This window comes from Manis javanica, chromosome 3, assembly GCF_040802235.1.
Source record: "Manis javanica isolate MJ-LG chromosome 3, MJ_LKY, whole genome shotgun sequence".
In the NCBI taxonomy this organism is placed as follows: domain Eukaryota; kingdom Metazoa; phylum Chordata; class Mammalia; order Pholidota; family Manidae; genus Manis; species Manis javanica.
Window position 1 is genome coordinate 209,678,731 of NC_133158.1, and position 26,449 is coordinate 209,705,179.

The window sequence follows — 26,449 nt, forward strand, 5'->3', positions numbered from 1 at the left end:
CTGGGCACATAGTTCATACACTCTCTCGGTCCTTTTTGGAACGGAGACAGCTTCTGAATCGAGGAGGGCCCAGACTGACAAGCATCTGCTGTGTTTTCGGAGTGTGTTGGAAGCCGAGCATGGAGTCCGTGCTTGGAGAAGGGAGGCCACTGCAGCCACCCCTCCTGCACCTGCAGGTGGATTGACCTTTGAGAACATCAGGCCTGGTGCTTCTGAAGGCCAGATCCCAGCGCCCTCCACAGGAAAGGACTCTGCATGCTCTGCCATGGGTAATGGGAACCAGGCCACATGGCCCAGTCCAGTGAGGCGATTTCTTGCCATCTGGCATTTTAAAAACCCGGGTGAATCAGTCCTGGAGGGGAAGCAGGTGTTCACCTGACAGGCAGAGGTGGAAGGGGAGGCCTCCCACAGGCTGGAGGGCTGGCTCAGTGGGGCAGGGCCGCGGGGGGAGCTAAGGTGTCTGCTCCTTCGCTCAGGTTGACTGAGGGTTGTGAGGTCCTCGCTGGGTGCAGTGGTGAGCAAGGTGACTTAGGGAGTTTGAGTTGAGAGATAAGGACTAAAAGTACCCAATTGAACGAACACAAAAATACTCTCAAATTGTCATCACTGCTGTTGAGGAGACGGTGCTGAAATAGGGAACAGCGGCAAATGTGTGGGCTGACCTGACAGGGCAGGCAGCCTGAAGCCGGCATTGAAGGGTGGAAAGGAGCGGCCCTGCAGTGAATGGGGGTGGGGCAGCCGCAGCTGCAGGTCACTGAGAGGAAGGGAAGACAGCCAGGGGGCTGCGGGTGCAGGACGGCAGGATGAGCAGGGAGTGGGGGCGGTCTTGACAAATGGTTTGCATTTTATTTATGCGAACAGCCTATCTGGGGCTTCCCTGTTTAGCTAAGGGGAAGCACATTAAGGGTTCATTGCTCATTTGAGCTTTGTGTTAACAATCAGTCCTATTTCCAATGAGAGGAGAGCTGGGCTACGGGCAGAAACTGAGTCCTGCTGAGTGATGAGGACAGGAAGAGATGGGGAATTAATTTGGGGGTGGGGGAGCGCCTAAGGAACACAGGGTCAGGTGGCCTGATTTAAGTTCTCGGGTGGCAGCCAGGGACTGTGGAAGAGTAAAGGAAGAGACTGCAGGCCACCGCCATCCTATGCCTTTTTTCACAAGGTGTAGGGGATAGGGGGGGTCCTGCTTTCTACTAATTTGGTACTTTATCACTTAAGAACTAGCCCCTTGAGCTTTGGAGTCACACAGACCTGGACTGGAATCCAGTTCTTGCTCCTGGGCCTGGAACAAGAGTTTTCTCTGAGCTTTACTCTCCTGTCTACAGAATAAGGATATGCAGACTTACCCAGAAGGATTTGGGGGAGGGTTAGATAAGGTGTATTTAAGCATTCAGTGTTATGCCTGCACTACGGTGGGTGCTCAGGGAATTAATTCCCTCCTACTGGCCACATAGAGATGCTTACTAGGAGAAAGACCAGTACGATGGTGATACTATTTACCACTCTACCGTAAGATGCTTACACTGTAAAGAGCGGGGCCGTGGGTGTACTTTGAGCAGGAGGGTCCTGGGCACGAGAGGGTCGTCCATTCTAGTCCACGTTCTCTTTCATACAAGGAGGGTGGCTGGGCTGGTGGCCAGATGTAAACTAGTTAAAAAACATTCCTGGGCTTCACCTCGGGAGATTCTAATCAGGAGGCCTGCGCAGTGGCCCCAGATGATTCGGATGCAGAGGCCAAATCACTCCAGGTAACTCGGTTCCAGGGACACTGGAACAAGGCCCTTTCCCAGTCCTGAGTCACGCCGGACACGGACCGAGGGCCCCAGAACGCACTCTCCTCATTCGCCACCAGAGGGCGGGCCGGGGGCACAGCGGCCGACGCGAGATGCTTACTCCAGCTCGGACAGAAAGACCCCCGGGACAAATCTGTAGTCCTGTAAAGGGTGATGTGCAAGACGGGTAATGCAGGGGTCCTTCGGGAGGACTGTGTGTTCACTGGAGATAAGAGGAAGCCAGGGTCTACTCGATGCTGGGAAGTGCACCCTCCTCCGTGCCCTGGTGGCCGGCAGATTCGGATGATGGGCCTGGTGCCCTCAGGACGCCTTCACAGCCCCAACCGAGTGGGCCAGTCGCCTCTCGAGTTGCAGCAAAAGCAGAATCTGGCTCAGAGGGCCAGGCACGCGCGACCCTCATGGTCACCGCTCCGCCCCCCTGGGAGGAGGGTGTAGTCACGCTCTGTGACTCAGGATTAGGAAAGGGCCCTGTTCCAGAGTCCCTGGATCTGAGTCCGGTTGGATGTATGGGCCCTCGGCTGCCCCTCTACAGACTCTGCCCCTCCAGGGTTACACCCACAAAGAAAATGACCACACTGTGTCCTCCTCGCGTCTGCAGAGCAGAAGGTGTTGCTTGCAGCTCAAGTGTCCTCAGCACTGCCCTTAGTTTCTGGCAGGAAGCATTCCCGTACCTTCTCTTGACCACTGCATTGATTTGGACCTTCTCAGCAGGCTGCACCGGAGGCCGCAGCCCTTGGCGTCCGTGCTGCAGCCATGTGGGGGCCTGGGCTGCTCTTCTGGGCTACATCTAGGCGCCGCCGTTCCTGCTGTCAGCAGTTTGTGTTGTGGCTTTCACTGCTCGGTGACATCCTGATGTTACAGTTCCACAGAAGCAGAAATGGTTACCCCAGTTCCCCAAAGGGGGGAGATGAAACCCAGAGCGGTGGCGGGCCTGGCTGGGACAGGGCGCAGACTGTGCTGGGTGCTGAGGAAGCGAAAGCAGAACTGTCACCCCAAGCCCCTGAGTGACAGTTTGCGTCACCTCCCCTGCCCCCACCCTCCGCCCCATTCCCTGCAGGCTGTGATGCTGACACCTAAAAATCCTGATGAGACGTCATCACTTGCATGCCTATCCCTGCACCCCACCCTTCTTGAGCCCCCACCCTGTTGGGCCCCATCTAAGGGTGAGAGTTTTGAAAGAGCTCTAGTCTCTGTGAGCTCAGACTTTCAGTGGGAGGAAATCATGCTCATCTAGTTACGGTGGCAGGAGAGGAGAGGAGAGTACAGGGCAAGTGGTCTGAGATAATAAATGTGTAAGATGGATGTGCCCAAAGAGTAACGGGACGGTGGAGAAAAGGACGGTTTAAGAAATTGGTGCTGAGAAGAAATTAGTAGAGATGCCTCGTCCGATTCTGGAGTTCATTTCGGGGTTGGATGCTCTCTCCTGCGGTTTATCAGGCTTGGTGGTAAGGCGGCAGTTTTGTTTCTGGGAGGTGTAGTCTAAATTTCAGGCAGCTACACCCTTGCAAGGAAATAAGCTGCATTATAACAAGGTTCTCTTGCAGTTCCAGGGACTTGGAGGAGAGAGCTGGGCTGTCGAGAAGGAAGACTCAGCCAAGTGGCGGTGCTAAGAGAAAGACCTGAGTTGGGGATTTTGTTGACATCAAAAGTCACCATGGCAGTGATGTGGAAGAACCTTTTTTCCTAGTAATAGCAATGGCAGCATTTCTTTATGCACCAAATGTTGAGGGCACCCACCATGGGCCAGGCAGTGTGCAGGTCCCTGAAAGAGGAGGAATGTAAGGCTCGTAGTTTCTGGAGGTTATGCTCGGATAGAAGAAATGGACAGTTACAATATGGCAGGATGCCCCTTACAGTTGGGTTTGTGCTTAACGCACCAGGGGGCTGGATGGGGACAGACTTCACTGAGGACGTGACATTCCAGCTCACTTTTAGAGGAAGGCAGGGAGATGAATGAACAGCATAGAACAGCACAGGGCAGATGTGAGAAGGCACCTTCCTCGTGGGGCAGTGTGTGAATAGGTGCGTGTCTGCATGCATCTCCCCAGAGCTTGGGGATGGGGCTGCGGGGGCCAAGAAACTGCCCAGCAGCAGGCTGTGGTCAGAGGCTGACCCAGCACCTGGGTAGGACTCACTCCTGGAATTCACAGATCTGGTGAGACAGGTTCCTTCTTCCTCCGTACCACCCAGAAGGCCTGGGATAGAACCGTCTCATCAGACTGCCTCATCTCCTTGCCGGTTTGCTCTTTCCAGAGGGCAGGGAAGGAATATAGGAAGGCAGGGACCTTGGGAACGGGTCATGAATGTGGAATAGGCCATCTTATGCCTTTTTATGTATTGACATTAAAAATTCAGAAAAAGGATGCTTGAGAATAGGTTCAAATATTTAGTTCAGGTATAATGATTTGTGACTTTACAGGAAATTTTCATTGAGTGTTTGTCTAAAGACAGTGTAAAAAAAGTAGCATAAATTGACAAGTCTATCAGGGCAGAGTGGGTGGAAAATCCTCCCCTGACCCCCTTCATTTTGCTGCACTGCCCTGAGCGGTAAGTATGGTAAGAAATACAGATTGCAGTTTTTTCCCTCAGTCAGATAAAACAATTTGATATTTTCCATGTGCCAAATACTCAGGCTCTAGTCAGAACAGATAATCAATTTAAACCTTCCATCTTTGGATATTTATGAGTTGAAATGTCAATTATCATGGCCTAAGAACCTCATATCAACGGCTCTAGAAATAAGACTAATACAAGTAAGACTGACACAAAAGCTCTCGGAGGCTTTAATTACACAGAAAAATATTCCGTAGAAGATCGGTCAGTACAAGATATAGTTAAATATTTTAAGATCAAACAATTCAGGAGTAGGAAATTGTAACAAGCATACGAACAATATAATTAGAAGCATTTTAAGTTAATTTGAATCTTAGTATTTACTTGACATTTTAGTTTTGATTTACTAGGTCACTCATTCCCCTGCTGTTCCTACCCCCACTCCTAGCTGGACCCTGCAAGTTGGGTCAGGGGGGTATATATTATCATATTATGCTTTTTCATACTTGTTACTTTAATCCTTATGGGCTGACACCAATACTTGCTGACATCAATTCACTTTGCTTTTAGCACATCACACAGTTGGAGGGGTAGGTGTTCCTATTTTATTTTCAAGATGCACAGCTAATTGGAACTTGAATGAATTAACCAGCTGTGAAGCTGGCATCGTGCTGCACAGCCCTGAGACTTTAGAATTTACAGGAATAGTTGGGAAGGGGTGCATTTTACACCTTCTGGACAGACACAGCCAGCCACCAAAGTGGCCAGATGCAGAGAGGCATTGAGGCAAGTGTGCACAGTAGCCCCAGGATTATTTTGCATTCATCAGGCCAATCTTTGCAGAGCAGGTGTGAGCCAATTCAATATTCTTTTTCATCATGGTTGCCCGACCGTCTAGATGATGTAGAGATTCTATTGTTTGATCTTGAGCCATGGGCCAGCCTAGATGCCTTAGTCCTGGTACCTGCGTGAGCAGCCCTCCACATGACCCGATAGATTGCTCAGGATCGGCAGATTCTGAAGTAAGAGCATCAGAGCTTGACATGGACCGCGAGTCCCAGGAGTCCAAGGCCTCTTCAATTGCTATAGCCCAGAAGGGAGGTTTTGAATGCCCTTTAAAGTTTGCCTAGTATTTCTGGGGGAAACCCGTTTTTAACTGATTCCTCCATGACTCAGTTTCCCTTTCTCTTGGTATTCAGCCATCCTTCGTTCCTGCTGCTCCTCCAGTTCATCTCCTCGCTGTCTGCCTGCGGCGCAGGGGCCCGTCTACAGCGCTTGTAAATCCTTTGGGCTCCCCGCACCTGTACCCCGAACAGCTTTTCCTCAGCACATCTACAGCCCCAACAGGCACTCGGACCCCCAGACCCCCAATGGGTCTGGGTGGGCGTGACTTAAAGAGGAGACCAAGGCCCCAGATTGGGCCATTTTTGCCTCCATAGGCAGCAGCTCACCCCACAGCCCCAAGTTCCTTAAGGTCCAAAGGTACCAAAGCAAGTTCCAGGGCGGGGTTTTCCATCCCCGGCCGCGGGCTACGCACAGCCTTCCCGGGTGCCTCACTTCCCTACCCGGATTTGTAAGGATTTCAGGTTCTTATTTCCAGCCGCCAGGCCAAGGACGCCTGAATCCCTCGCCCGCCCGCGGGCTCGACAGGCCACCCTCGGGCCAGCGCCCTCTCCGTCCCCGGGTAGCCCGGGCGGGCTCCCCGGCGCCCTCTGGGGCCGGGCGGCGGGCGGGCGTGGCCGCCAGCAACACACGAGCCCTCCCCGCCCCGGTCCGCTCCCCTCGGCTCGCTGCCATCTGACTTGCCCCGTCGACTCTGGGCGGAGGCCGAGCGAGCCTTCGCGAAGGACGAGGGCGGCGGGAGGCGGGCTCGGCGCCCCTCCCGGGCGGCGCGGCGCGGCGCCGGCCGGCGGTGCAGTCGCGCGCTCGCCGCCAGCAAAGCCATTGGCTCGGCGCAGTCACCCCACGCGGGGCTGCAGCGGCGGCCTCCGCGGATTGGCGCGCGGCGGGCATCCAGCGGGGCGCGCGCGAGCGGGTGCATGCTGCCGGGGCTGCGCCGGAGCCCCCCGCCTCGGGCTGGGCGACCCTGTCCGTAGTGGCCACCCCTCCATTGTCCCTGCGTTGCAGATGCCGCATTTGGGGCCGCCGCCAGCCACAGACACCGCCGGCCGGGCCTGGAGAAAGGGCGCGAAAGGCGCGCTCCTCGCGCGGGCGCCCGCACCGACCGCCGCCCTGGCCGCACACTGCAGCAGTTCGCGCTCTCGCGCCGCTCCCCTCCCCGCCTGGGCTTATTTGCATATCCCATGGCGGTAGCCAATCAGGACTCGTCTCTCTCGAAGCGGATGGCTTTTGCCTGAGAGGAAAGGGAGTGGCTGGCGGCGCATGCGCCGCGGTGGCTGACTTGAACCGAGGCTTTTATTGCTGTAGTTTATTTCCACCCCCTTCCCTCCTGTTCTCTCTCTTCTTTCTTTTTTTTCCGCCCTAGCTGGGGCTGTGTTGGAAGAGAGGAAGAAAGAGAGACAAGAGGATTGCATTTTGCCCTCACGTTCCTGAAATTTGCTATCAACAAGACCAGCAGCTAAGTGCGCCTTTTTGAATCCTGCAAAAAATACCAAGTCTCTTTCCTGGCAATTTCTGCTTTAAAGCTGCCCTCTTGAAATTAATTTTTTCCCAGGAGAGAGATGTCTTATCAGGGGAAGAAAAATATTCCACGCATCACGGTGAGTGTGGTTCCAGGGAACTCTGCGGTCGGCCAGCAGCCTTTTGTGGCACAGAACGTCTAAGGAATTTTCTTAAAGGAGGGGGACGAATAGGGACTGAACTTTTTTTTTCCTGTTGCTAGAGAAGGTGGTCGTGGTGGTGGGAGACGCGATCATACAGAATTCTAACCCACGTAATTTTAAAGGCTTGAAAACAGGAGCGCGAGTGTATTCAGGCTGCCCTCGGTTGCGCGCCAGATCCGCTGTATCCTTTTATTGTCAGAGCGAGATGCTGCAGTGCTGGCCTGCGGGGTGGAAGCAAATGGATGCCAGATTGAATATGCATGGTTGGAGCTCGGATATTGTTCTCCGGGCTGCGTGCTGGGAGGCTGGACTCCAGGAGTTGGCGAAATGGATTCTCCCTGTGTCTCCCGCCCGCACCATAAAGGGCTTTCTGGAGCCTTCCTCCGGCTCAGAAAAAGGAGCGAGTTTCAGCTCGGAGGCGTAATGACAGACGAAGGATGCTGAGAAGTGCAGGCTGTACCGGGATGGTGTGGAAGTGCGAAGGGGAAATAGGGACGCGGGGCTGAGCAGAGGAGGGTGGGGGGCCAGGCGTGCGCTTTTGTTGACCAGAGGCGGGCTTTTGGTGGCCCTCTCGGGCTTCCTCGCCTGATGGTTGGGGTCTGGGTCCCTGCAGGGCTGTGGGTTCGCTTTCTGGTACCTTTGTGCCCCTCCTGCAGCCCTCGAGGCGTCCGCGCTGGCGCATACAAAGCGGGCTGAGAGGGTGGGCTTCGGGTAGCGCCAGGCCGGCTCGCGGAGGCCATGGCGCTGCGCTACGCGCGGAGCTGAGGCCCCGGCCGGGCCTGGCCAGACAATGATCGCCGCGCAGTCCCGGGCCCGGGGCCGTTAGTTTGTAAATCGCGAGATAACATCTCAGCGAGGAATTAGCGATGCTGTAGCGAGTGCACCGGTTCTTGCTCCCACCGCTTCCCTGCCCCAACTCCTCCGCATCCTTTCCTGGAACCGCGTCGCCAGCCCAGTTGTCTACATCCCCGAATGAAATCCCGGGGAGGGAGGAAGGCGAGGGAAATTCATTGTTATATAATGATGTGCAGTTGCAATTGGCCGGCTGATTGCTGGGTAGAAACCAGGGCTGAGGCAGAGACCGAAAGAAGCTTTGCAAAGTCAAGATGTGTTCGGGGCTGCATCTGAGGGCGCGCTTTCGCTCTGCTTTTCTCCTCAGCCATGGGCACCCCGGCTTCCTCAGGATGCACAGGGCACACCCATGCGCAGGAGAGGGAGGCGGAAGCCAATGCACAGGGGAGGGGGCGTGTGCTCGGGAGGATTCTAGAGGTTGAGCTAGGCTCTTCTACAGCAAGGATGGGCACCCGGTTTTTCCTGAAGGCCGGAGACCCATGATGCCAAAAGGGCCGGGTGCGGGGGCGCCCCGACATTACGTGTTCCCTGCTTTAGAGGAAGGAGTCTGGGCAGTGGGGGTAGGGTGCAGATTTGCTGCAAGCCTCAAATAATGTGCTGTCTTCGTGAATGAAAAAGCCAGTTTCGTTTTGACAGTGTGGGGAAAAAAAATTTAAAAAGGAAACAGGACGGATTTTTTAAAAGAGCGCCCCCTCCAACCCTTAAAAAAAATCTGGCTGCATGATCCTAGGATCAATAGCATGGTTTCCCTCCCTCCATCGTCACGGCCAGCCTCTTATGTAAGAAGCTTTCTGGAAGGCATGAGAGCGAACCGGGCTGTGTTGTTTCCTTCTTGGCATGATGTGGGCTCTGGGGTTCACAGTGATGGCAGGTACTGCAGGGCTACGGGAGCAGGTGTGAAGAGCAGGGTTTCTCCTTGCATCCCCGGCCATATTTATCCTGTCAAAGCTGGACATCAGGAACTAGGGGATATCATGGAAGACGACTGGATCAGTTGACATTGGCAAGTGTCTTAAAGTCTCCGAGCCTCAGTTTCTTTATGTGTCCTGGGACTAAGAATTTGCTCCACCCACCTCACAGATTTGTTTTGAGGCTTTGGTGACATGGGGTATAGAACAGTTTTCTGTAAAGGTCTTTACATTTACCTTATACAAGCACAGGAATTGTTATTGACCCTTAATTCCAGTGACTTTCCATAGTCAACAAAAGAATGAAAGACCCTATAATGTAGGAAAGTAAAACAATCTTACTGTTTTTCATTATGAGAGACAATATGTTCTATACCCAGGTGTGTGTGCTGTGCTTTTATGGGTAACAGTATTTTTTTTCCTAGGTCCCTAGCAGCTTATATATTTTTTAAAGCTTTGCTATAATTTTCTTTTCTTGATAGCACTAAACATAAGTAGCACCAGCTGAGAGTTTTGCTTTATAACTGAATTTTGAATTAACCATTGTCATAATGAATGCCATCCTTTGAAGTGCTTTGCATATTTAAAGGCAATCTGTGGTTCGATTTGTAACATCTAAACCCAGTTTGGATTAGTGTGGTTGCCTGTCTACTGAAGACAGCATTTTAATATTCCATTTCATCAGAGGCATTGAGTCATAATATAACATTTCTGTTGCATTCCTGACCCTCATGTGCTTGTCATAAATTTTTTTTGCACCAATTAAAATACAAGTGCATCAATAATCTTAGATTTTAGAACTTGCTATCTCATCTATTTTATCATAAAACTTTACCTTTTTCTTAACAGCTTAATAAAAGTGGTGTATATATAAAGCATTTGTTTTTCACTCTTTGTTATAATTGCTCTGATTTGCCTCAAAGAAAAAAGCAGATATAAAGAACATAATTGAAATGAAATCCTGCTGTGATGGAACCAAGTGTGTTTGTGTAGGGTGTCCCATGACGACAGACTTTTGGTTAATTTTTCCCGACACAAACCTTGCCAAGAACTGACTTCCCTATGTGTGGGTGTTATTTTTTTTTTTAATGAAGTTTAGCCTAAAGTCATTTAAAAAGTATTATTTTCTTTATCTGAAATGTTTTTGTTTCCTTCTTTAAAGGGACGTTAAGCTTTCTTTCATTCTTCCTTTTTTTTTTTTTTACTTATGGTCTAATGGAAAGAGAGCTTTTTTGTGTGTTTCTTTTACCCAGGATAAGCTTTAAGCTTTGCCAGTGTGTTCACTCATCACGTGATATATGGGTTGCCACTTACAGGTCACCTTTGTCACTGAACCTTTCCAAAATTGGTTCATTTTGAGCATGACTTTTGAATACTGAAAATGTGTCCTTAGCTCATTCATCTTAGAACCAGTGTTTCTCACGTGTCAGGTGTGCAGGGTGACCTTATGTTTCTTTGTTTCAGAGTGATCGTCTTCTAATCAAAGGAGGTAAAATTGTTAATGATGACCAGTCCTTCTATGCAGACATATACATGGAAGATGGGTTGATCAAGTAAGTGTAACTCATGATATAGACCAAGTTTTGTACCTTCCGGTATTCCTGTGTTACCTTACAATAGTGTCAAGTTTTAGTGATTTCAGAGCGTGTCTAACTTAGTCATTCTTTAAACCCATTTTGATTGGTGGTCATTAGTGAATTTGAAAACTCAGGTTTAGGGAAGTCCAAGCCACAATTAAATGTGGCTTTTTCATTTGTATTATGTAATTTACTATTTTAACTGAGGGATACAGTATCTTCTTGTTGCCAGCTCAAATCCTTGGTGTTTGATCTACTAAACATATTCAAGATTTTCCTTGAATGTAGAGATTGGTTTGCGGAGGATTGATTCCCCAGTCATGGGACACAGACTCAGAGTAGACTTTCTTTTTATCAAGATAGTACATCTACTCTCTTAATCATGAATCTAAGTCTTTGGGGGTCAAAGGACACCAAACTAATGACCAAGTAACACAAATTACTGTCTCATCCTGGGGGAATTGTAGGTTTCATAGTAAGACTTAAAGTAAGTAAGTAACACTGCCTTTGTCCTTACTGTGTATTGTGTTACAGGGAGAAACAATAGAGCAGTTACTGAACTAGAGTATTTTTTGGTTCTAGAGGGTTAAGTGAGCTGAGTACATACCAGTATCCTCGTGCCCTTCTGACAGGGATAGCTCCCAGGGCCCTGGAGAAAGAGCACATCTGTTTAAAGCCAAACACTGAAGCAAATGACATCTTTTCAATAAGCGGCATTCATCAAGTGCTAGCAGCAAACTAGTCCAGAGGAGTGGAAAACTGGAGTGGACGTGTCTGCTGCCTGGAAACTCACACCCTAATTTACGAACCTAAAATAAGTTTGAACTTTTCCACGTTTAATGTTTTCTCCATGTGTGTTTGCTTGTGACAGTCTCAGCTCTGGGCTCTCAAATACCATGACTTCTATGTTCCATTTTCCCCTAGTTAGAAGGTAGCATGATCTGGTCCAGCAGAACGATACTGGCCTAGAAGTGAGCAAGCCTGTGTACTATTTAGTCATTGCTAATTTGTTTGCAAACTTTATCGACTCCTCCTTGATTACTTTTTCCTTTTTAAAGAACTGGTAGAAAGATACAGCAAAGATATTTTGCTAACAGTTGGTAGTGTTCTGTATTCCCCAACATAATGAATATTAATTTTTCTACCTTTATTATCTGAGTTGCTGGTTGTACACTTCCAAACTTTTAGTTTCGATCCTAATGTTCACCTTTTTTTTGCTGTTTTTTTTCTACCCCCACCCATCCACCACCCCAATTTTCTCTATGTTGAAAAGGATATGGTGAAATTAAATGTTTGTAAAGTGCAACCAGGGTGTAGAGAACATTGCTATGGAATAATGAACTCATCTGCCTGTGTTACAGAGGAAGTGTAGGGGCATTTTGTGTAAATATCTGGGGGCCTTGTTGTCATTTGATCTTAGGGATTTTTTTTGTAACTAAACATCTTTGGGGCCTCCGATACCTTATTTAATTTTGTTTTCTAGTATGCTCTGCATTGCCTCTTAGTTGGGGATCGGAAATGAAGAGTACACATATTATGAATAAAAATAATCTAAAAATTATATCTAAAGATAGTTTGTGGCCTGGTGAAAATGTCTGTCAGATCCCCTTTGATTTGAGGATGTTTCATTTATAACCGTTGTCACCCATCCTGTTTATTTAGGCAAATAGGAGAAAACCTGATTGTGCCAGGAGGGGTGAAGACCATCGAAGCCCATTCCAGGATGGTGATTCCTGGAGGGATTGACGTCCACACCCGCTTCCAGATGCCTGACCAGGGAATGACCTCTTCTGACGACTTCTTTCAAGGCACCAAGGCAGCCTTGGCCGGGGGGACCACCATGATCAGTAAGATGGCTTAAAAATAATCGTGTGAGAGCTTAGGAAGCATTATCAGTTGAAATGAATCTTGTTTGATTCTTGCCTATTAAAAGTGCTGGTGTGAGCAGCGGATTGTTCTACCACATAAAGGGGTGGAGTGGGCTAGTCATTTGTCCTGTGTCCTTGTCCTCATTTTCTCTCTAACTCTGAGTTTTCTAGTTGAACTTGAGAATATGATTCTGGACAGTTTTGGTAGGATAAAAGGAATGGCTTCTTAGTTCCTCTGCTGGAGAACTTTTGTCTTCCTTGACCTGAAATTGTGATTTGATTGTGGTTACATTAAAAGCACAGCCTTCAGAATAATCGGCAAAATTCTGTTTTGAACCTTTGCTCATAAATATTTGATTTTTATTTTCAAAGAATTCCTGAGGCTGCATCTTGTCAGAATGAGGATGGGGTGCAGCAAATGAAATGTTGAACCAGGAACCTCTATTCTGATGAGAAAAGTCAAATGGGGGGAGTCTTTCCTGGCCTGGGTTTGATGGAAAGTGGAATTGGGCAGACCTGCTTGGAGAACAGCTCACAGATACTATTAATTGTCATTTAGATAGGAAAGTTGCCAGCACCAACTGCCAGTGCGCTTCATGTATTGTGCCGAAGGGTTTATGCTTTTCATTCAGCCAAACATAAAATATATTTCCAGTAGTCATGGCCCTCATGGCAAGAGTTTGCCTGTGAAAATGTCAGTTTCCACTGTCCCTGTTGATTGCCCCTTTGAGAAACAGTATTCTGTTGAGGAGGTAGGCAGGCTGCACAGTGACCCATCAGACACAGTAAAAGAAAACACATCCAAGAGTGAAAGTGAATATTGAGTGTATCTTAAAAGCTTACAGTTCATTTCAGAAGAGGGTCAAAGTAGAAAGAACTTAGCTGCCCATGTTTTAGAAGAGCCTGTCTCACTGGTTGTTTTTCAGAATGGTGGCCTTTGCACCTGGAGCTTCAGATCTGTCTCCTAGCTCTGTTTTTCATCCTACCGCCTAAACGAAGGTTGTTCCTGCCATTCCCTTCTCCCCTGGGCTTTGTTCCTGCCATCCCCTCCTCCTCTGGGCTTCCCTGCCCTTTAAATCACCACCCAGTGTCCATGCTCGCTCAGTCCTCGGCTTCGGTGCGTCCGAGGGATCAGGGGCCACCCTCTCCTCCCTCTTTCTTATCACAGCCTCCAAGTCAAACCCTTACCAAATCTGGTTGCGCACATCACCTACCAACGCGGCGGGTGCCATGCCCCAGGGGGCTCCGGCCCAGAGGAGGAGCTGCGTTTGTCAGTGGTGTGTGTCAGGACTCACTTGGCGCTGGTGGGCTCCCCTGCCCCTCTCCCAGGGCCGGCTGCATAGCCACGCTGGGGCTTGGAGGAGCCCAGACTGCTTGGGTGTGAGCCTGGAAAGCCCAGTCGGGGTGATGACCTGCCTGAGCTTGGAGTTCATGTGAGGGCCCTGTGAGCCCCTGCATGGGTCAGTGTCAGTCAGCCACAAATCATGTTTCCTGAGTGAGTGGTCAGTGGTGTCCCCCATCAGAGGACTTGCTGGACGGGGTCCCTCCACGTGGAGATGCCCCCGGCTGGGAGTCGGGCGTCCCGGTCTCCCTCTGACACCAGCTCCGTGTGCGACCTTGGGCAGGTTGCCTCCCTCCTTTGGGCTGCTCACGTGCCCAGTAAAGGATTTGCACCCCATGACCCTGCACCTCTGCCCAGCCCCCACATTTGGCGGCTCCCTGAGCTCAGGCCAGGCTTGCCTCTAATCAGAGCTGCTCAGCAGGTGCACGAAAGCCCTGTTTTCTCCCGTACTGGCTTCAAAGGCCTGGGAGTCTCTTTTCTCGGCTCCTGCATTCCTGAATGTTCCTCTTCACTCCCCACCCTTGACCCATCCTTGGGCCCCTCTCTCGGCCGCCTTCCTCCTCCGCTTTCCATCCCCCCACCTTTGTCATGCGGGCATGTCCCTTCCTGCTGATACCCTGACTTTCTCCTAGGCCTTCTTTCTCAGCGGTGTGGGCTTCCTTCCCTTCGTTCCAGGTGGGCCCCTTCTGTGCAGGGACGAGGGACGGCGCCACAGCCCTGCACCTGGCCCAGGAGGCCCAGCGCAGCCAGCAGGTGGCGTCACTGCAGATTGGAATGAACGGCAGTGAGAGGTCAGAGCCTGCCCACCTCAGGTGGGCAGGACGTGACCGAATTTTAACGCGGGACCTGTGACGCAGTCAGTCAGGCTAAAGAGCAGGGCGATTTCATGCGCAGACCCTGCAGAATGAAAATCGACCGGTAGTGGGGATGTGGTCACCACTGTCACACCCCTAATGCCACGGCTTTCCTGGCTGGAGAAAAATAGGAACTGCTCTTACAGACAGATAACTACCCTATAGAATTCCCACTAGCCTGCCCTTCTCTGAGGAAATAAGTGGCCATTATACAGCTGAGGAAACACAGATGAGTAATAAGTGGTGATAATACAGATGAGGAAATCAGGATTCCTTTCTGCTTGCTGGTCGTCCATTCTGCATTGCTTCAAGGGACTGAGTGGCTGGGCACGCTTCACAGACAGGGAGCCTTGCAGGGGAGAGGCTAGCTTACTGTGACTTCTAGCTTCTTTAGTGACTGTTGAGGCCAGAAGTAAAAGCAGAAGGCACTTGGAAGAGATGCAAGTGAGAGCTTGTGAGAACAAGCCACTGCAGTGAGTTGGTACCCCATTGCCCAGGCCCCCTTCCTCCCATCTTCCTGGGTTCCTGCAAGCCACCTGCCCCTTGCTGTGGGCTTCCCAAGGGACCTTGGAGGCTCCGTTTCCATCTGAAATGGCACTGCCTGCGATGGAAAGTACAGCTGGGTTCTCCCAGTTTAAATGGAGGTGATACATCAGCAGCAGAAAATAATATTATTGCCACCACACAGAGGACCCCATTGAGAATGGCACAATGAGGTCTTTGTGAGGGGCACTCAGCTCAGGGCACAGGAACGCCCTTGGACCTTTCTGTCCAGTGATGGGTGGGCAGGGGCTCCAGGCGCACCCTGCAGGCGGCATTCAGGCCGGCGGAGGGAGCCACGGAGGTGGCAGGGGTGCTGCTCAGGGTAGCTGCTGCTGGCGTCCTGGGACCTTCATGATTGTCAGAATCTCCAGGAAGGAGGGGGGAGCAGTTACCTCTCTTTTTTTAGAGAGGGGAAGACTGAGGCCAGAGGGAAAGGCATTACTGGTTGACACTTACCTGTGCTTTGTGCAGTCACACCACCTGCCAGCTGACTTGGCTAAGCCTCAGTCGCCTCATCTGCAGAAAGGGAGAAGTTACCAAGATTGGCTTGGAGCCTTCTGAACAGGACCTGGTGTGCAGAAAACACTCAGACACGATCATTACTATATTCTGTCGTGTATTAGGGGCCATAGCCTCCTATCTCTGTAGAGACTCCCCCTGGATCTATTCTTTCAACAGAGGAAAGAGGGTCCATCTGCAGCAGGGGCTGACCTTCACCTTGGCTGGGAACGGGTTCTCCACGTGTGGTCAGCAGACTGCCCTGTGTCACCCGGGGTGCATCTCAAAATGTTCAGCCATCTGGATCCCACCCAACCGATGAAGTGGAGTCTGCAGGTGGGACCTGTGACTCTAGATTTAAATCTGGTGATTGTCATATGCACCTGCCCTGTTTGAAAGTATGGATCTCAGGTCTATGCCAGGGCTGCAGACTTAGGTCCCCACTTACCTGGGTTCCCAGCTCAGAGGAGAGGGCCTGACTGTCATTTCCACTAACCTGAAATCAAGGCTTTTCCTACTGGCCACAGAGCCGCAGACACAACCCACTCAAGGGGGCTGCCCCCTGACCTCTGGGCTACTGCCATTCATCAGAGATCATGGGACTTGGGCACAGACCTGGCAGGACAGGTGGCTGCTGCAGTGCTAGAAGTGGCCCTTGTCCCAGATTCCAGACTTGTCATTTACCTTGTCGGTGTGGCCCCCTGGAGGTGCCTCAGGCACTCCACCCAGCCATCCCCAGGTTAACCCCCATCTTCTCCCAACCTCTGCCTCTCTTCCAGTTCCCAGCTCCAGAGGTCTGCCCTTGTGGTCATCCTGTGCTGAACCGAGTTAATTTGGCCTCTGTATTATCTTTTGGACCCATTTCGTTATTGCTGCTCATTCAGACCTTTGTCATCAGTACTGGATTTTTGCCCTGCCTCCTGGGGAGTCTCCCTGCCCCAGCATCCCACCTCTGCAGCCTGGAAGGCTCCTCACAGGGGGGTCCTTTCCCAGCACAGTGTTGATTGTGTCCCTTCTCTGACACCCTCAGCAGCTCCCCATGCTCGGAGAATGCAGACCAAGTGGCAGAGCCCTCCACGATGTGGTCCAGTCCTGCTGCTCCACCTGGACTCATGTCCCCTCAGTCAAGGATGCTCTTCCCATCTTTTTCTGCCTTTGCGAATCTCTTACCCTGGATGCCTGGCTTAGATGCTCCCCGCATCTGAGAGCCCCTGCTCAGCTGCCTTCACTGTAATCTGCTTCTCCTTTGCACCCTGGCAAGCCTTGGGTTTGTATCCCATGGCCCTGACAACTTTCATCCTGTGTCAGTCTGATCAGGGCTCCTCTGTCTCTCGTTTTAATATCCTGCCTGCCCAGCTGTGTCTCCTGAGGCTCTCCATTAATGCCTGCAGTTGAATGAATGGATTGAATGGACACATGGATGTGCTGATGGGACCTGCCTTCCTGCTGTATCTGAGTGAGATGCCAGACGACCAGAGTCCTAGGGCGGGAAGGCGGGTGTCACATCTGATGCAAATTGTGTTTGTTTTGATGGAAGCATCTGGCTCTTCAGGGGTGCTCCTGTTTCTGTTGCTCTAGACCCACTGACTGGCCAGCCAGTGAGCTAGTGAGCTGATGCCAGGGGAGGCAGGGGGAGAGCCCAGAGCGTGAGCATCAGCCTGAGGTCACGAGCAGGGACAGCTCTCTCCTTCTGGATTGTTCTTTCCAGAGGAGTCTGGTTTCTGGGTGCACAGGTCAGCTCTGGGAAGTGGCCCCAAGCGTCATGGTGGACATGCAGTCAATTCCCAGAACCCCCTGGGCTTGTCCCAGCTTTTTGTAGGGGGCCCTGCCTGTGGAGCAGGCAGCCTGAGATAAAGGCAGGGCACCTTCCCATGGCCCTGCTGGCCGGGCTTCCCTGTGGAGGCGTGGCCAGCGTGTCAGTGTGGGACATCCGCTGCTTGTCCTTTTTTCATCCATGTGGCATTTGGGTTGTTCCTGAGGAGTACACATGTGTGAGCACACACACACTGTAATATCAATGTGTACTTGATAACTTTGATTATTCCCTTTACATCATTCATTTGACTCGGGTTAGAAAGTGTTTACAAAAAGGCCGACTACATCAGATTAAGGTTTCAAAGTCTAGGACCAAAGCTGGCACCACAAAATATGCCCGGGCCCTGGTGATCAGAAAGCCACGTTATCCTACGGGCTGTCCGTGTGGACTCTTGGGCTCCTTCTGGCCTCCTCCTTGAGTCTCCTTAGGTCCCATGTGGGGGAGGCCATAGACTTTGCCTGAGGGTAGCAATGCCCTCTGCAGGCAGACGCCGTGGATGGGCCCGTTCAGTGTCACAGTGCCAGTCTTGGCTGCCAGACAGGAGGACTCTGTCCACTTCCTGGGATAGTCGGGGCCGACCACCTGGTGCTGAGCAGAATGGAGGAAGCAGTGAGAATGAGGAAGCAGCCTGAGAAACAGCACAGCCCTTCCTGGAGGCCCAGCATACACATTTCACGAAATGCCTCTTCTCCTGAAGGCAGCCATTGGGTTGGACTCAACCAGCCAGCCTCCCAGCCCAGTGCTGGGGCTGAGGGTCTCTTAGGCTCTTCCAGAAGTGGGACGTTTCCTTTTTGCCTCTCTAGGCCCCATTTCATGGACTTGTGGTAGTTATCTGAATAGCCCCGGGTTTCCTGCCTGGCTCCTGGCTCTGAGAGCGGGCAGGCACAGCTTTGGAAATCACCTCGGCCCACGAAGACGCTGTCATCTCAAGACAGCGTCAGCGTCCCCCCTGATCCAGGTCCGGTTTTGCCTGTGGGTGTTGAGCACACAGCTTAGAGAGTTTCACTGCTCGGATGCCCCCAGAGCCTATTCTCGTACTTCCCATAAAGCAGGATGTTCGGACCGCTGGGAACTTCCTGTCAGTCCTGTTGCCCAGAGTGACAGCTGGAGCCACGAGTGGTAGCGGAGGCAGTGAGATGTTGGCTCTTAGCCTTTGCATGCAAGGGGCAGGACTCCAGTGGTCAGCATCTTGCAGGCTCAGGGCTCCTTGTGGCTGGGTAGGACCTGTGTGTCACACATGTGTCCAAGGATGCTTTGGGCTGTGCCCCGGCTCAGGGATTTGGGCAAAGACCTCTGGAGCACACACATCACTCCCTATCCACTTCTATGTGGCACCATCATGCACAGAAGCTGCCCGTGCTGGCTGCCTGATCAACGGCTGAATGAGTCTGGAGCGAAGCCCTGACCCCTCTTCTCCTGCTCCTTCTGGCTTTAGCGTTGCCATCTTGGGGCTGGCCTGTCCTCATGTGAAAGCTTACATGGGACCGTCTGTGTGGCAGATAAGGCTGGGGAAGCAGAGCTGCTCTGACGGACCCGGGGGCTGTGGGAGAGCACTGTCTTGCCCCCGCCTCCCTTGGAGCGCCTCTGCCTCCGGGAATCCTTAGGCTTGGGGAAGCCTCTTGGGCAGCCACCCCATCCCACCACTGCCTCCCCGACCGCTTCCCTTCCCTCCAGAGCAGAGCAGTGGGACTGGTCCCTGTACAGCCTTCATGTGGGTTGTTAGGAAAAGGCTGCTTGGTCCGAAGTCCCATGCCCACTGGTCACGTAAGAAAACTACTAACAGCAACCGTGTTTTCAGAGGTTTTATTTAACATACCCCCTTCTGTTAAAGACAGAGACTAGGACAGAGACCCTTTTCCTTTTCCCTGCCTAGACTTGCACTGGTTTGCTTTGCTTTCCCAGAGAGCCCGTGATAGGTGAACCCTCTAAGAATCCCCTGGGGAGTTTTCACAACTTTCTTGAGAAAATTAATGGTACACAGTGTTTGAAAGGGAAAAATGGGTGTCTTAGGGAGTGGTTGGCCAAAGGATTTGCATTTCCCTACCTACCATCATAGCTTTAGCCCCAAATCATTCCATTTGGGGCTCCTTCCCCCTTTTCCTCTTTGAGACCATCCTTTTTCTTCTCAGGAAATGATTATTTATTTCTTTGCATTTTGCTCTGCCTCTGACTTGCTGCTGTCATTGAGTGAAGCCATTCACCCAAATTCCTTGCTTTAAGTCCATTTTAGCTGCCACGGTGATGATAAAGGGGAATTACAGGGAAGAGAAATTAGAGTTCTTTCTGGTTAGACCATTTGGGAGGCAGCTTTCTTTGAATGTGACTAAGTGTTCCTCTAATGATAGAGAGGAGGCGGTGGGCTGAGGGTTTGGGTCTCTGTGGTCCAGCCTGGCTCCCAGCGAAGGGAGTTTTGCACTGCGCCAGGGCAGCAGTTATAAACCCCAGCTGCACACAGGAATCCCCTGGGAAGTTTTCACAAAATACAGAGACCAGACCTTCTGACTGTATTGTCTTAGGTGGGCCTGACATTGGAAATTCTTAAAGCTTCTGGGTGAAGGCCAAGGTTAAGGGCCATGGATTTAGGTGCTTGGCGTTGGGCTGAAACTGAATGAATGTCTGCCAGGGTTTCCTCAAAGCTAGAGGCGCCCTCTGCTTTCTGCCCCTTCTGTATCATCAGCTTTGCAAAAGGAGGGGGCACCACTGTCAGGACCTGGGGTGGGGGGCTCTGTACCCTCCAGAAGTTCATGAGACAGGGTGGACCTGAGCTAATGTCACAGGAAGGGACTTCCTCCTTCCTTGGTGTCCTGGAAGGATTTACTTGGCTCATGCCCTCATAGGCACCGGCTAGGGCTCAGATGAGGTGGCAGGAGAGGTGGTAAACAGGGATGAGGTGGGGTGTTTGATGAAAGGGCATGCTGGAGGCCGAGAGGAGCTGGAGTGGCCACTGCTGTCCCCTGCTCTGTGGGCCACCTGCTCTGCTGGTTTCCCTGAGAAAACCCTCCTGTCTTTAGGTTGAACCAGTAGTGTTTATGACCTAATCTGCCTCTAATGATAGGTCAGAACTGGAATCCTTCCTTGTGGGGAGCCTGTGAGGGAAAAATCGAAAGAGCCTGGCAATAACATAGAACCATAGGCTCCTAAGGCAGCCATTCAGGTCTTCTGCCCCATGTTCCCTTCCTTTGCAGCCGGTGAAGCAGCCTGGACTTGCTTTAGAAGGTGAGATGGCAGGTAACACAGCAGGACACGCGGCGGGGGGGAGGAGTGCCAAGCCTCAGGAGACCTAAACTTAACTTCTCTTTCTAGTACTTTTCTGTTTGTGATCATCAAATGTATTTCTAGATGGCAGTTTCTACATTTATAAAATGGAGACAATGGGTTCCTGTTTCTTAGATTATGTGAAAAGTAAGTGAGATCGTGGGCACCATACTATTTAAAAATAATGATTGGGGTAACTTTTGGCACATGTGTGAATGGATTGATTGATCTACCTACCTGTCTAATCTAATAACTATCTAATCTATATCTCTCATCTATCTAATCTGTCATCATCTATCATCTATATCTAATTTATCATCTGTCATCTCTATAGCTATCTAATCTATTATCTACCCATTATGTATATAAATCTGTATCATCTATCTGACCCATCTATTTAATCGAATATCTGTCTGTCTCTCCATGTCTGTCCGTCAGCTGTTCATGTCCTGCTCCCAGGCTGAGTCACATGCCAGCTGATTCCAGACAGATCAGCTCCCTTAACTGACCAGGAAGAGTTCAGGGCTTGTTTCATCTTTAAGCCCATGTATTGGAATGTGTGTTCTGGGCATAGCAGGAAAAACAACTCTATATAAGAAGCCCTTTAGAATGCCTCCTTTTACAGAAAAAATAAAGATACTACTTTTTACCTTTTCCCTCCTCCAAATAGTTGCTGGAGAATTTGGGCTTTAAATATCTTGACAATGCACCGGGTTCCACAGATGCAGAGCCATGTCGCCAGGGAACAGCTCATCACCTCAGTATCTCTTGCTGGATTTGAAATGTCAGCCAGAACTGGAATTCAAATGAGGTCAACTTGCTAATGTGTTGTTGCTCTGGGTCCCTCCGTTTCTTAGGGTGGATTCATTACAGTCTCTGCAAGGAGGTTTGTATTCCTTGCTGACCTGCACAAAATCTCCCTTGCCACAGCCCTGCAGCTTCGCGAGCTTCCAGTGCATGGCGTGGGGGTCATGCCTCTTGACAGCATTAGTGACAAATCTTTCCCCAGTGGGTGTTTTGGCGAAGGAAGCATTTAGTCATATGGGGCCTAACACTCAGAGAAGCTTGGCGTGAGAGTCCTGGCAGAACCCAGAGCTCTCTCCCTTCTGGGCAGACACAGTGGGTGACTCATTCTTTTTTTGTGGCATCAAATGAAGGGACAGCATTGGACCCCTCAGATGAAATCGCTGGTCCCTGACCCACTCTTGGCCGGTTCTGGCAGAGGCAAATGGCTGCTTTTCCTTCCACATGCAGTATCATAGTTGTTTTACTCAGCCGGGAGTCTTTATTATTGTTACTTACTTATTTTTTGCCTTGCTACATTAGATAACACAAATTACAGGAGGTAAAAAAAAGCAGGCAGAACAGATCCATAGTTAAGACAAGATGAGATTCTAGTTAGAAAACTATGCCTTAAGTTGTTGACAGGTTTTGGGGTCTCCTGAGCCCAATGGAGGGGGTAAACTTAGTATTTTGGAAGAAATGCAATTTTTGCTCGGAGTACAGGCAAACCCGACAGAGTGTAGCAGCTTTTTCAGTGTCGTTTCACAAAGCTGGATGTGGGCTTCAGCTCTTTAAGTAGGATGGGCATTGAAGTTATTGTCCAAAAGGTACACTTTTGAGAGTAAAAGGGGGTATACCCCAGGACAGCAACTTAATCCAGGGCTGTCCCAGGTAAACCCAGGTATGTGTCACTCTTCCTCTGAGGGGCTTGTGCTGACCTCTCTCATCCTCTGTTGAACTCTGAAAGGGAATCCCCCTACTGACTGGCTGCTCTCTGGACCCCTCCACTGGCCTGCAAGGAATCAGAGAGTTGCATGCCTTTATCATTTGCATGAGATGGTTAAAAGAAAATGACGTAATTTGGAGGGCACAGATCATTGATAGCATTTCTTGGGGAATCTGGGCCACACAAACCCTGTGCACACCATTCCTAATCCTTCTGTCAAGCCCTGAAGATAGGTGGGCTAATTCTCATGCCATAAATGACACAGGGGGTGCCCAGAGAAGCCAGGTGACTTGCCTAAAACCATGGAGCTTGCAAGTGTCAGGGCTGGGATTCTGATCCAAGCTCTGGGCTGACGGTGCTCGCAGATCACAGAATAAAGGAGTACTGTTTGCTTTTTCACAGTTTTTAAAAAGTTTGCTTATGAAAGCTACTCTGTGCCCAGCATGGTGCCAGATGCTTCACGAACATCCCAGATGCAGCCCTGACCTGGACTTGGTGATCAGGCATTGGCCTAATATCCATCCTCAAGAAATAGAAATATTTTGGTGTTCAAGCTTTATCTTGCCCTTCGATCTGACTTTAATTTAAAAGTATTTTTCTATACTATAAAGGGAGAATGTGACCAGAGAGCGAGTATTTTTCACTCAGTTGGGCTGTGCCCAGTGCAAAAAGATGCTCGCCAAGATGCTGGTTGGTTGAGTATCACTGGTCGTCCAATGGAAGCCCTGGATGGGGGACCTAGATTTCCCCCTTCATCTCAGGGCGGCTCTGCAGAGCGATGGACAGGAGTCACGGATGCCAGGCGTTCATCAGCTGATTAATCCCTCTCTGGGAGGCCCGGGAGCCCTCTCCGTGCAGGGCCAGATCGTGCCGAGTTCTGTCACGCAAGCTGCTTCAAAGGTCTTTCTGCCCTTGCCGTGGTCTCGTCTCCCCTCATTTCCCTGAATCACTGTGGCACGGCCCGCTACCAGCTTCATCAGGCTCAGCGCCGCGCAAGTCTGGCTGGGAAACTCCTCAGGCAGATGGCATTTTTTTGAGGAGAAGCAGGAACAGGGAGGAGAACCAACTTCTCTGAGTTGGAGGGGCTGTTCTGTGCATTACTTTTCTCCTTTATGGAGACAATCCAAGGAGAAGCATGAGGTGTATTGGAAAGAATTTGAGGCCTCAACTTCTTAACGCCACATCTTCACAGAGCTAGGAAGTCAGATCTTAATTTTGGCCTCCACTTTGCTGCTTATTAGCTCGGGCAAATTGTCCCTCATCCATCTTGGTTTTGTCAGTTGTCAGCAGGGCCTGAATCAGCCTTCCCCGCCTAATAGGGTTGCCGTAAGGGTTGTGAGATGGCCAGTGTGACAGGGCTGGGGGGTTACATATGAGGGGGCAATAGGCCCTTCAGCTCATTTTCTGCTCCCTACAGTCACAACTTTTTATCATCACACCTGGATACTGAGATATTTGAAGGGCTAAATTTGTTAAGTGATGCTTGACTTCTGCTGTCACCTCTCATTTAATTGTACACCTCTTCTCTCGAGCTTTCATTGAGAATCAATTAAAATGATCAGCATAGTTCTGAAATGGTGGTTTTTCTTTTGACATTACAGAGGCACATATTCATCATCACCAGAATTTCTTTTCTTGCTGAAAGCATTCAGCTCTGTTTATTGGAGGACCATTTTTCCGTCTTTGGAAATTTTATATCCTGCTTTGCTGAATTCTTTATCTTGCTCAGTGGGAGATTCAAGATAACGGATCATTTTCTTCTTTTATGTTATAGAAAAAGGTACTCTTAAGTGGTTGGCCTGAAGGGCTGGTGAAGTTTCAACTCCAAAATCTTTGCTACTGGGGGATCCCGGAAGTCTGACACCTGATTGCAAAGTCCCGGTGAGGGCTGTGTCTGGGACTTGGGGATTGGTTATTGTAGTCGTGAGGAAAGTAAGGTCCAGGATGCAGCGTGATCTTGCAGGCAGGACTAAGCTACTTCTCTGCCCTTTCTCCCAGAGTGGCTGTTAATATGCGTGCGTTTCAGCTCATTAGCAACAGTGAGAGCTGGTAGGAGCTTGCTTACACTTCTCAAAAGAGAAGCTTCTCCACTGTGCAAAAACTCACCTCTAAGAAAAAAACCTAGTTTTCCAGGGGATAGCTGGCTGAAGAAGGTGCTGTAGCCCCTCTCTCTCTCTTGTAAAATGTGGGTTTTCATTAAATAGCAGGACCTGTTGATGAAAGACAGACTGGAAAAGCTGATAAATGAAAAAGAAACAGATTTTCATATGTAGGGGGACAGGAAGTTCTTACTCAACTGTATTTTCTGGTGCCTTTGGCATGAGCGAATGGGCAATTTGACTTTTCTGTCTTATTCTCAGAGGGTCAGATGATCCAGAAGTCACATTCTGTACGTTTCTGCTTCTGCGACATCATTCCCGTTTGCATGATCTCCTTGCCAGTTAAAGGTCACCTCTCGTGACTAAAAAGTTTTCCATCTGTGATTGTGCTAGAAAATGTTATTTTCCTAATTGTTTTCCCTCTTCATGTACTGCCTTGGCCCTTTCTTTTCCTCATTGTCTTTGTCTTCAGTGCAATTTGCAAAAACCAGCCTGTTCGTCCTGGTTCTTAGAGATTTCATGAAGAAAAGATGCTAAGCAACAGCCCTGTCAGTTTAGGCTTGCTCCGCATTCATTTGTTAATCTATTATTTGTGTATGTATGTGTTGGCTTAGGCAAACTGTTGACTCTTTAAAAATTAAAAAAATATGTTATTTATATGCCATAAAATTCACTCTTTTAAAGTCCATAATTCAGTGGTTTTTAGTTTATTCACAGAATTGCACAACCATCACCAGTATCTAATTCCAGAACATTCTTTCCACTCCAAAAAGAAACTCCATACCGGTTAGCAGCTACTCCCCATTCCCGAGTCCATGCCAAATTCTACTCTCCTTTCTGTCCCTACGGATTCGCCTATTCTGGATATTTCGTGTCAGTGGGAGGGCACAACATGTGGCCTTTGTGTCTGGCTTCTTTTCCTTAGCATAATGTTTTCAAGGTTCATGTGTGCATAGCATGTGACAGTACTTCTTTCCTTTTTATGGCTGGATATTATGGTGTGTGGATGAACTGGATTTTGCTTGTCCATTCAACAGTTGATGTCTTTTGAGTTTCCACTTTTTGGCTCTTGTGAATGAATGATGTTCATCTGTGGAAAGGTTTTGTGCACACAAATGTTTTCATTTCTCTTGGGTATATATTCAGGAGTGGAATTGCTGGGTTTTATGGTAATTCTGTCTTTAACTTTTTTAAGGAACTGTCCAACAGTTTTCCACAATGTCAGCATTTTATATTCCCTCCGGCAGTGTATGAAGGCTCCAGTTTCTCCACATCCTCGTCAACACTTGTTATTGTCTGTTGCTTTGATTGTAGCCATCATGGTGGCGGAGGGGGGGCAGGTGGTGTCTCCTTGTGGTTTTGACTTTAGGCTTTACTTTAGGGCCAGTATGCCTGTTCACTGACTCTTCGTCACACTACCTTGATCTCTGATGTAGGACTTGGTTTGAGGACAGGTGATGTGACAAGTACATGGTGTTCATAGAGGTGACACAGCATAACTGAAATCAGGTATGCCCCAGAAGAGCAGGACCCTCAGCCCTCCCCACTGACAGCCCCTGGAGGCCTCTGGGACGCCCTGTCCCTGCCTGGCTGGACCAGCTGCCTCTGCCCTCTCTAGATGTTCTCCCACTCCCCGTGTGGCCCAGAGTGAGTCCTGTTTGGCTGCCTTTCATGCACCAGCAGACATCATGCCGCTTTATGGTGGGGTGGGCAGGCACGTGGGCCTGTGCCAGGGAGGAAACTTGGTGGAAGCCTGGTAGCTTCTTTGCTCTTCTGACAAAGGATGCTTTCTGTACCTGCCAGGCCTGGCCGTCCTCAGCCAAGGGGAGCAGTTAAGTGACGTACCCACAACCACACAGCTAATACAAGGCTGAGTGAGGACTGCAGCCCCTGTCACCTCATGGCACGTGGCATGTTGCTGGCCCTCATCAGGGGGACAACAGGTGTGAAGCACGGTTTCAGTACATATGCTGAATTTG

General features: G+C 50.1%; 1 protein-coding gene across 2 annotated transcripts in view; it reads left to right on the forward strand.

Annotated features, from left to right (window-relative positions):
* Positions 1-26,449, forward strand: part of DPYSL2 (dihydropyrimidinase like 2) — a 107,532-nt gene that overhangs the window by 36,369 nt on the left and 44,714 nt on the right. Inside the window, exons 1-3 of one of the 2 annotated variants that reach the window (XM_017654414.3) lie at positions 6,712-7,066; positions 10,354-10,442; positions 12,129-12,313. In XM_017654414.3, coding sequence (XP_017509903.1) covers positions 7,028-7,066; positions 10,354-10,442; positions 12,129-12,313 — 313 coding nt within the window. In that variant the 5' untranslated portion in view covers positions 6,712-7,027. Of the gene's footprint in view, positions 1-6,711; positions 7,067-10,353; positions 10,443-12,128; positions 12,314-26,449 lie in introns of those variants that run through there. The other variant, XM_017654412.3, reaches the window with a different exon arrangement.